This window comes from Leptinotarsa decemlineata, unplaced genomic scaffold (assembly GCF_025532065.1).
Source record: "Leptinotarsa decemlineata unplaced genomic scaffold, Ldec_3_MD MMD2_tig00078363_RagTag_RagTag, whole genome shotgun sequence".
Lineage (NCBI taxonomy): Eukaryota > Metazoa > Arthropoda > Insecta > Coleoptera > Chrysomelidae > Leptinotarsa > Leptinotarsa decemlineata.
In genome coordinates this window covers 3,197,861-3,209,904 of record NW_027412728.1, presented here as the reverse complement: position 1 = coordinate 3,209,904, position 12,044 = coordinate 3,197,861, and the positions used below count along the sequence as shown (strand labels likewise).

At 33.2% G+C, this 12,044-nt stretch overlaps 1 protein-coding gene across 1 annotated transcript in view; it reads left to right on the top strand.

The window, feature by feature from the left end:
* Rim (Rab3 interacting molecule) overlaps positions 1–12,044 on the top strand; it is a 355,610-nt gene that overhangs the window by 141,493 nt on the left and 202,073 nt on the right. Inside the window, exon 7 of the mRNA XM_074185890.1 lies at positions 11,090–11,263. Coding sequence (XP_074041991.1) covers positions 11,090–11,263 — 174 coding nt within the window. The remainder of the gene's footprint in view (positions 1–11,089; positions 11,264–12,044) is intronic.

Below are 12,044 nucleotides of genomic sequence, written 5' to 3'. Positions count from 1 at the left end.
AAATATTGACCAACGTTATATTTTTTCTGCTTCAGAAAAAAGTTATGAAAACAGCTGTATATAAAAAGGTGCCATAAAAAATTATACAATTGATTTAATTATAATATTATAATAAATAAAAAAAAAATTATGGGACTCTTTTATGTATAGCTGTTTTTATAATTTTTTTCTGCTTCAGAAAAAAATATAACGTGGGTCAATATTTGTTCATAACAAATTGTTAAACTAATAAAAAATCAAATAATAAATAACAATTTTTTTCCAAAATATTCAAAAGTGTAAATTATGATTTTCAGAAGCAAAATTATTTTCAACTAATTATTTAAACAATCGAAATAAAAAACATCGATTTTAAACAATTAAAACTTAAAAAAAGAATTGTTTTAATCATAATTATCTCTAGACAACAAAATAGCAAAAAAATTTTTCAAAAAATATTGAATTTCTGTATTTGTTTGAAACAATTCAATAAAAAAATTACGTAAAAAATTCATATCCTATGTTAACTGCCATTATTTAATGTGAAAACAGATATAGCTGAATATTAATTGAAAAAAAAATTATCAACAATTTTTAGATATTCATTTTGCAATAGTTATAAAAAATCATGATTAACAAATTAATACATTTTTATGAACTCCACGAAGTTAAAAATTAATAGGGCAATTATTTATACCTTTTATCCCATTATTTATGCTAACGGAGATTGGGAAAACATTTGTTAGTTAACAATTGAATAACTTTTTGAAAAATGGTGATGAAACTTTTTTTTCTACGGGACTCGATTCATTCAAGTGTCAAGAAGATACTAGATTTTTTCGAATTTTCAAAATGATATTTTATGTTATAAAAAAATTATTTGTTTTGATAAACTCTCTTTAGCGGCAGCGTGCTCATGCCGTAACAGCCGCTCGGAAACCTATTTTCAACGTTAAATTAAAATTATAAATAATGGAGATAGAGTTTCGGGAGTTGTGACTTTTTTATCGGAAATTTCCTCCTCTTTAAGAGCTTTTTTCAAAATCGCTCAAATATTAATATTTTTTGAGTCATTAACAAAAAACTAAATACCATTTTTTTTAATCTTATTTTGTTAATAACAATTGCAAATTTCTACCTGCACTAAAATCCTTCAAAAACATTTTTCTAGAGGTGATTCCAAATCGAATGAGCTATCGCTTATATTTTTAGGGCCTTTATCTCTATTTTTCATGTTTTTGAACTTGTTGATTAGGCTACTCATGGAATCTGTTATAATGAGGCATTTCCCAATTTTTTAAATATTTATGTACTTCAAGGCTCTCCATAATATAGCGTATGTTTCTCCAGTGAATACCGTACTCTCTCTTGATAGTTTGAACGAAGCTTGAAAACCTGCGATAGTGAAAGCTGATTCGACTCCGTCTATAGTTTCGGATGCATCAGCGTAAAGGAAGTTGAATTCTGCATATTGTTCTAGAAGACGATGAAATTCTGCATTGATTATTCTGTGGTTCGTCTGACTTTCATCATATCGTGAGAGTATATGGTCACCTATGATTTTGGGGATCCTCCAGGGTGGAAGGGTTAGAAATGAAATGAATGGAAATGAAATGAAATGAATGTTTTGGTCTCTGGAGACAATTTGAAATCTATCTGCAATTACGTTATGAATGGCATCTGATTCAATTCCATAAAGAATGTTTGGAGTTCAAACTGAATGGGAAAAAATGTTTGTTGTTCAATTCAGTGTCCATATAAAAGTAGTTGTTTCTGAAGTATTTTTCCTTTCGTGTAATTCGAGGGGGCTTTTTCCAGTTTGTGTCTGAAAATTACTTCTTTGCATGAACTACACATATGTTGTTGGAACACGTTAGCTTTGCTTTTGTGCTCTAGTTCAAAAAAATGCATAGTTGATTAGGAAATTGCAAACATTTTTCAATCGACGGATTATTGTTTCTATTCATATGTCTAGATGGTGTTCCATTTTTTCCCAATATTTATGTTCAATCAGGTGAAATAACTATTATTGTTCGAATGCCTAGTTCTATCAACGTGTGTAGAAGCACCACTATTCAATTTAAGCATAACTTTCACTTCAAAATTGAAAATATAAATATTGTCGGTACAGTTCTTGAAAGTGGAACTTTTTTTAGTAAATTGGCTGCTCTTGAAGGATCATTATTTTCAGTTTCAGATGTTTCAAATAGTTTTACAAATTTTGGCAAGACATCAAACCACTTCTTTAGTCAATTGTTTAGTCAATTTTTGCCGGACGTTCTCCAAAATTTTCATAAAGTTTTCAGTTTTCCCCAAGCGGGAATTTCGAGATTTACTAAAGTGCGGCAGATTAATATACAGGGGGATACATTGTACCCAATTAAGTACCTCTACCAAATATGAGCCCCATATATAAGGCCGCCTGTGAGGAATAAAGAATCAGATTATTAAAAAAAAATTGATCATCAGAAATACTCGAGCGCGTCAGATTAGGGTAGGGTGAGTTAATTACCTGCTAAAAAGTTTATGTTCCAGTAATCTGACGATTTGAGAGTGACGTAAAGAAAGGGAACGGCAGCAAAGTTATAAAAAAATAACTTCATTTCGACATTCTCGATAAAGTTCAATGCGTGCAGCTGTGTAATACTTATATTTCCCTCTCCGAGTTCCTATTTCTCTATTCTCTATAAACTTTTTCTCTATCTATTTCTCTCTTACTCCGTCCGCACTCTGAATTCTGTTGCCATGACGCCATCACAGCTGATCACAGAGACTCGTTCGTGATGAAGATGAAGATGATGAATAATTAATCAATTAATTGATGGATGAAGCCGTTACTACGTGGTAGGAAATCATAATGAAGAAAAGAGATCAAACTTTTTATGTTTTTTACCACTTTTATTTGTAACTGACGTAACTGTAGTTTCCTCCTATAAGGACATTTTCAAACTTATACAATATATAAGTTTGAGAATGTCCTTATAGGACGAAACTGCAGTAACGTAAGTTACAAATAAAAGTGTTGAAAAACATAGAAAGTTCAATTTCTCTTTTCTTCATTAATTAATCAATTGATTATAAAAAATCAATTTTTTTTGAGCATTTAAAAAAAAATTCTTATAAGTACTACTTGAAATACATACACTTATTTATTTGCAAGCTATTACTTGAGCTTTTCAATCAATTAAGTACAATGAATTGAAAAAAAATAAAAAAAATATTGTTTTCATCAGATTAAGCGAATCCCTCTAGATAATCGTCAGATTATGAGACAGCACGTCTAAAACATGAAGATGAACATTACATATCTTAATCTGACGCTCTTGAGTACTTCAAAATGGCGAATTTTTTTTGCACATTATAATAATGGCTGCGAGTTTGCGTCAGATCGAAATCGTCAGATTATTGAATGAGAGCTTTTTTTTTGTTGCACATAACACCCGTTTAATTCCAAAATGCAAAAAAATCAAGCGAATTTTTCGTAAAAATGGAAGAGAATCCACAACCAAGTATTTTTTTGTACTGTTAACAATAATGAACATTCTATAATTAACGTGAGATTTTTCTTCAGCATTGCCGTTACCATGACAACTATAAACATTCTTGGTAGGTAATTTAATTTCTGGTAGGTACTGTATTAGGCGAAATTAAAAAATGAGAGTAATAAAAAAATCATAAACGTTATTTGTTGAAGAACCCTGTTGTTGAAGAACCATAAAGTATTCTTAGTATCCCCAATACCTTTCTCTACATTTACTAAGATTCTAAATGTAACATTATAGTGAAATTTACAGCAATATGGACTATCCGTCGTCGATATTACTTGAGTACCATATGAATTTTCAGATAATAATATTTCCTGATCTGTCATCAGTTTTGAATCGTTATTTTCCTATCGAATACTTTTCATGTCCAAATTATTATATCTCTGGAATTTTTTCTCATACACGACTGTTTTATGAAAATCTTCCTTCGTCTTCGAGTCTAAAAAATTTCAAAATATTTCTGATTTCAAAAAAATTCCAAGGAATAATTGAGACAATAATGTAGTCACAGGTGAAAATCAATTCAATTTTTCAACTCTTGTGATTTGAATTTATTAACAAAACTTGTTAACCATTAGGGTTGTAAACACGCAAACATTATTCAGAACTCTAATATTTTTAGGCCTCCATTGTTCCGAATATTCTACAGGAATCCGATGACATTTTCCCAGAAATTATGTTTTTTAATTCTGCTTGATATGAAAGCTTTCACCAACACATCGGATGAGGGTTCACCGAATGATATCAGGTTGTTTAATAAGTTTTGTCGTTTTAATGTCATGTGTTTTCCTAGCTCCATATCTCAATAGATATATTTATTCTACTGTGTCGTGGTATAAACTGATCGATAAAGAATTTGTACTCTATACATTGGGTCACAAGATCATTTTTTTGGAACTTCTGTCCAAGGACACCGAAAATTATGATCCAAGGCTGATACGATTCGAAATGACCTCTAGCAACTTTTTGAAAAGTTTCAAAAGGGGCTCGAAAAAATTGTAAAAGTTATAAACCATTTAGTAAAAAAAAGGGTTTGGTTTTTTGCAAATATCTCGGCTAATATTGAAGATATCCAAAATTTGAAGGAAAATCCTTAAAGAGAAGAAAACCTATTAAAAAAAAGTTCCACCTTTCCGAACTCTATCACCAGTATTTATAATTTTAATTTAGAGGCGAAAATAGTGCTGAAAGCGGGCGAAGCTCGTTCCGTAAGCGCTGACCGATACGGATCTTCGAACAATAAAAATTATTTTAACTCATTAAATATCGAATTTCACTAGTTCGGACTTCCATTGTCTACTATATACAATGATTTGAAATCCCTGAAACAACTGAAAGAGAAGAATTAAAAATGAATATCTGAAAATAACAATTATATTAAGCAAAATAAACCTGAAATGAAATAATAGTGAAATAAAATACAAGTAAAATAGAACAATTGAACAAAAATAAATAATATAAAGAAATGAAAAAAAAAGAAAATAAAAATAAAAAGTTAATAGATTCAAAGTCACGTTAGTTCACGACGTTTCGATTGTTAGTATCTACAATCGTCTTCGGGTGATGACTGGACTGATTCCTCCGAGAGATAACTATTTATAGGTCGTTCGAGTACTTTCACTTATCCCCGATTTCCATTTTCCGCTTCACTGGTTCCGTGGGAGATGACCGTTTGGCGGGAGTTGGCCATTTTTCGCTTGATGATGGGTTTCCATACGTTGCGTATCTCTACACTAGTTCGGCTGAATACGTTGTTGGACAACATGTAAGCGGCTTCATTGAATTTTCTCCTGAACCAATGTTCCTCACTGTGCAAGATCTCAGCTTGGGACCACTCGATGTTGTGTGATGGGTCCAAACATGCTGCTATTCCTGATTTGCTGGTTTCCCCTCGCTGTGTGTGTTTCTTGTGCTCGGCAATGCGAACATTCAATGGCCTCTTGTTTTCACCAATATAGGATTTTCCACACTCACAGGGTATCCGGTAAATGCAATTCTTGTAATCGCAGTCCGCGTTTGGTGGCCTGGTTTTCGTGAGGCTGCTACGGATAGTGTTACCGGATCTGAAGCAGGTTCTGATGTTGTACTTGGAACCAATTCTTCTTATCCTCTCCGATAATCCTCTGGTATAGGAAAGTGCAAGCACTGGTTGTGACTGCTTCTCTTCCTTGGGAGGCTCCTGCTGTCTTTTAGCCAAGGTATTTTTCTACCATCGCTTTGGAGTAGCCATTCCGTTTTATATAGTAGACAATGGAAGTCCGAACTAGTGAAATTCATCACGAAACATTGTCAATCACCTTCAAACAATCATTAAATATCATTTTTGAGAAAAAAAAGCACATACCTTCTAGACACTTGAATAAACGAAAATCCATGGAAAAAAATTTCCCGTGATTATTTTATTGGATATACTTCAGTTGGTTAACTAATTTTTACAAGTTTTGAATTTACATAAAAACCCTGATCATTTTTAAACTAAAAACCTCAAATTTTTTTCACTTCTTGGAGCTTTTCTTGAAAGCCTTCAAAATAGATTCTCGTTGGAAAAATTGAAAAATTTTGATTTTCCACTTTGTTATTAATAATCAAAGACGTTAAAAAGTGAAAAATTCAATAAAAGCAATGAACAATTTTTTTTTTCAAATATTCAAATTCATTTGAATTTTCATTATTTAAAGTTATATATAATTTTTAGCTTCATTTGTTTGAACAATTGTTATAAACAAATGTTTTGTTTACAAGATATTTGGATTTTTTTTGGGAGGATTTTTATTAGTGATGGATATTATGATTTTTAATAGTTTCTCTAGAAAAAAATGTATTGCTTAAAAACGCCATTTTTGATTAACAATTTTTTTGCCACTTAATATGAATATTAAGGATCGATTTCTTTCGAATCATAATTTCCATTTCTCCTTGACATTCTGAAGGAAAACTTCTTCAATTCATATTTTCTTCATTTATTTATTAACAATTTGTTTCAAACGCATTAATTTCATGATATATATTTTTTAAATACTACCAAGAAAAACAGAAGCAAACATGTGTCACTTTTTGTGTAAAAAAAGAAAAACATTAAAACATTTGTTAGGAATCACATGTTAAAAGGTAAGACCTTGTTAGTTCTTAGCTCGCAGAAGTTTCACAACTTCTGAGAGTTGTCGTTCGTATGGGGACGACAGCTGATTAACGGAAAAACAGATTTTAAAACAGATTTGTAAAAAATAGAGATTTTTTTTTCACAAAAAGTGACACAATGTGGTTTTTTTGTAGTACAAAAAAAATATATCGTGAAAATTTATTTGCTTGAAACAAATTGTTCAATAAATACCTAAATAAAGAAAATATGATTAAAAAAAGAGTTTTCTTCAGAATATCAAAGAGGAATAGAAATTATGATTGAACAAAATCGTTCTTCAATATTCATATTCAGTAACAAAAAAAATTGTTGATCAATAAATGCGTTTTTGGGCAATACAATTTTTTTAAAGAAACGATTTAAAAAAAATCATAATATTTAGCACTGATAAAAATCCCCCCAAAAAATTTCAAAATAATTATAAACAATCCATTTGTTCATAACAATTTTTCAAACAAATAGAGCTAAAATTTATGAAAAAACATTTTTATGTGACTTCAAAAAATACGTATAAATTTGAATATTGAAAAAAACATTTTTTCCATTGCTCCAATTGAATTTTTCACTTTTTAACGTCTTTGATTATTAATAACAAAGTGGAAAATTGTTTTTTTATAATTTTTCCAAAAGGAAAGTTTTTTGAAGGCTTTCAAGAAAAACTCTAAGAAGTGAACAAAATCTGAGGTTTTCAGTTTAAAAATTATCGGGGTGTTATGTAACGAAGAGGCTGATTCACTAACACGAGAAGGAGCACGATGCTCCCCCATTGGCCCAGAGCCCTTTTGTGGTACAGCAAAAGCGCTGCGAAAAACTTGTAACAGCATCTGGAAGGAAAAACAATCTCAAAAATGGTGGAATAAGGCGCCGGGTATGAGAGAGGCCAAAGAGTTCATTAAAGAGCCATCGCAAAAATTCACGGAGTACCTACTAAATCTGAATAGGCGGTCATCTAGAGTTCTAGTCGGGCTATTGACGGGACACTGTAAACTTAACAAACACATGAACAACATCGGACTGGCAGACACAGCCCTATGCAGGCGTTGCCAAGAGGATGAGGAAACCTCTGTACACATACTATGCTATTGCGAAGGTCTGTCAAGGATAAGGTTTGCAACATTAAGGGAGGAAAAATCACAACCCTCTCAATATATGGGGAACTTGAAGTCTGGCCTATGGAGTCTAGTTACAAGGACGGGCCTAGACGAGGAACTCTAGCATACATGAGGGCACACACAATAGACCTGCGAAGGTCGCAGTGTAGTGGCTGTTCAGCACAGAAGCCCCATATTGATCTGATCTAATCTAACTTTGAAACTTGTAAAAATTAGTTGATCAAAATCTGTTTCTGTTTTCAAAATCAGCTGTCGTCCCCATACGAACGACAACTCTCAGAAGTGGAGAAACTTGTGTGAGCTAAGGACTAACGAGGTCTTACCTTTCAACGTGTGATTCCTAACACGGTTGCAGAATTATTCCAGCTTCAACCAGATAAATTCTCTCGAGAAAAATATCTAGTCGAGGCGGGAATCGAACCAACGGTCTTCCGATCGTGAGTCGGGCACACTACCACCGCGGCCAATTCTACAACAAAGTATTAATCAAAGTATATCTAATAAAATAATCACAGAAAGATTTTGTTTCAATGGATTTTCATTTATTTTAGTGTCTAGAAGGTATGGGATTTTTTGTCAATAATGATATTATATACCTTGAAATAATTTTTATTGCTCAAAGGTCAGCGCGTGCGGGATGTACATTGCCCGCTTTTAGCGCTATAGTCGCCTCTAAATTAAAATTAGGAATATTGGTGATAGAGTTCCGGGAGGTGGGACTTTTTTTCAGGAAAGTCCACTTCTTCAAGGATCTTTTTATATAATATAAATTGATTTGATAACCCAGAAAAAATCAAAAAGATCAACCGAAAATAACAATTTTATTAAACAAAAACTGAAATTACAAAGAAATAACCTACATCAACAACCAAACAAATAAAAATTGATAACTGTGATAACTGGTTATCACCCGAAGACGAACAATCGAAACGTTGTGACATAATTTGGTTCGAAATGTTTTAATTTTTAGTTTTTCATTTTTTGTTATTAATATTTTTAATTTTTAAATTTTTTTTCAGCTTTTATCAATATTTCAATCTGTACTCTTTCAAACTCAGTTCTTTTTCTTCAATAGTCAACATTTGTCGCAAATATAGACAGATGCCAATGGCGAGTTTTCATTCGAATGCCATAGAGGGAGCTCGAAAGCACGGTCTACTAGAGTCTTGATGATTCCTCTCTTAGTCGATTGTTGGTAGTTGGATTCCTAGTTCAGATACTGTCCCCTCTGAGTGGGTTTTTGGATATACAGATGTTTCCCATTTGGTATCGGTCCTCTTCACCAATACGTCTGAGAATGGAAATTTGTTGTGAATTTCCTACTCTATTGTGAAAGTGATGGAAGGACTTACGGTTTTGATGTGCATTCCCATGGTTCCATATTATGAAGGTGTCATCCACGTATCTCAACGAGACTCGTGGCTTGTTGTGGGCTTCTTCAATGACCAGAGTTTCAAACCACTCCATATATGTGTTGACTATAACCCGTAAAATGGCAATCTTATTGGCAGACCCTCATCTTGCGTGAAGAATTCGTCCTTCAGTTGGAAGTAACGGTTTCGTACACATTATTCTAGTAATTCCATGATTACTTGTATCGGTAAGTTTGTTCTATCTTTCAGGTCCCTTATCTTCGGACAGCTTTCTTTGTATGATTTGAAGTACTTCTTCAACAGGAACGTTAGTGTAGAGGCTTTCCACGTCGAAACTGATCAGTTGATCCTGCTCTTTGATTTGAATTTACCGAATACTCTGCGAGTGTGCGGAGAATCATGCATCGGTGCAACTAAGAGGCCATTGAAAGTTTGCATTGGCAAGCTCAAGAAACACACACAGCGAGGGAAAACCAGCAAATCAGGAATAGCAGACCATGTTTGGACTCATCAGCATAACATCAAGTGGTCTCAAGCTGAAATCATCCACAAGGAGGAACACTTGTTTAGGGGAAAATTCAAAGAAGCCGCACATATGTTGTCCAACAATGCATTTAGTCAAGCAAGCGTAGAGATACGCAACATATGGAAACCCATAATCAAGCTGAACACAACCAACTCCCGCCATACGGTCAGTTCCCGCTAAAACCGATGAAGCGGAGAGAGGGAAGACGGGCTTGATGAAAGCACTTGAATGACCTATAAATAGTCATTTCTCGGAGGAATAAGTACAGTTATCACCCGAAGATGATTGTGGATACTTACAATCGAAAGTAATTTGGCTTGAAGTCTTTTAAATTTTTTATAGATCTTTTCAGAGGTTTCAAATCAATTTACGTACAGCCCATCTCGTCTTGTGTTTGTAAATCTTTTGCTGGAAAAATTCTCATTTGTTTACTTTGCGGTAAATGTTCAAGAAGTACCGAAAACTTATGTGAATTTCTGGAACTTCAACTACCGTTTCCTAATATGACTAATAACCAGTCCGTGCAAACCTTATTGTTGAATTATCTGAAAATGGAAATTTTAACAGGTGATGATCGACTGTATTGTCAAACATGCGCCAAACTAACTGACTGTTATAAGGAAACAAGTATAGCTGAGGCACCAGTCAATCTAATGATGACACTGATGATTTTCAAACAAGACTCAACCTCTAACGGAAGCAAGAAACTCTTTGGAAGATTCGAAATAGATGAACATTTCAACCTAGCAGACCACTATTATAATATTTATGCAGTCATTGTTCACTGTGGACTGGTTTAAGTTTGACGATAGTCGTGTCACGAAGTGTTCTGGTGATTCATTGAATTTATTGGAGCCTCTGGAGACACCCTACATTTTGTTTTATAAGAGAGAGGACATTGTTAGATCAAGATCTTCCGATGATGTGGGGCTGCAGGTTTTTCCGGGTTTTCCTGTAGCTGAAAAAGCAAATTCGCCACTGGAATCAATGAAGTCGCCCCGGAGCGCCAATTAATTTTTATTTTTGTTTTTATTTTATTTTTATCGTTGTTTTAATAAAAAACTTTTGAATTTATATTATATTAAATAATAGAAGTTCGAACTAATGAAATGAACCACAAACATTGTCAACCACGTTCAAACAAAAGTTAGAGAGTGGTTGGTGAGTGGTGTAATTTGTAGAAAAAACTTCCGTGTGTAAATTTACTGGAAATAAAACAAAAAGGGGACAATTTCATTAAATAATTACGATTTTTAACTGAACGAATTTCAAACATGTTGGTTGTAATGTTATAATAGAGCCATGAATATGTGATTCTTTGAATCATCTACTGTAGCATTTCTCATTCGATTATTTACGCGAGAGTGTCATTTTTTGGGCGGTACCTGGAACATTCATATTTCCATGTATTACAGGTGATGAAGTAATAGAATGGAACGGAAGATCGCTTCAAGGAAAAACGTATCAAGAGGTTTCGGATATAATAGCAGAAAGCAGGCAAGAAGCAAATGTCGAACTCATTGTTTCGAGGAGTATGGGGAGCAGGAGGGTGGCACAAGCGAATTGGAGGCAATCCGTGGGTCAAAGAGGTACGCTCAACTCACCAATACCTCGAATGATCGAAATCATTGGAAAGTGTACTGAAAACTGTTCTCACTTCCAGTGATTTCGAAAATCGAAGTACGAGCACCAAACACACTGTTATGATTATCACAAATTCTTTCACCGACACACTACACTACCAATTTTTCCACGTTCTTCTTCTGTGTTTCACGATGTTCTTGTTTTTTTCCTTGTTGGCTTGAGAACGTAGTGATTTTTTTTAATGGGAGCAACAACTGTGTGTGTTTTGAACTCGTAACTACAATTAGTTGTATTGCTGTTTTACACATGCTATTCTACTGTTATTTATGTATTTTGTCTGAAAATTTTGCTACTGAGAGAAACATATGATGATGAAGTTGTTATAAAATGTAAACTATTGATACTCTGACTCGTTACTTGATGAACCTCAATAGCATTCTGAAGAAAGGTTAGTTGGGTAACAGGATCAATTTTTTACTTAAAAAAATAATTGTGTTCTTGCCGACTTCTCGAATTTGATTAAATTAAATTCTTCAGGGCTCGAAAAGTAGTTTCTTCGTGTTGATAAAATCACTGTTTTAAAAACTATTAGACATATTAGATACCCACTAAAAATAAACAGAAAACATTGCAACAGACAAACTTCCGTGATGTTATCAAGACGAAGAAACTACGTTTCGAGCCCTGAAGAAAAAATCAATCAAATTCGAAACGTCTGCAAGGAAACAACTGTTTTATAAAGAAAAAATTGATCCTATTACCCAACCAAACTGTCTTCAGAAAAAT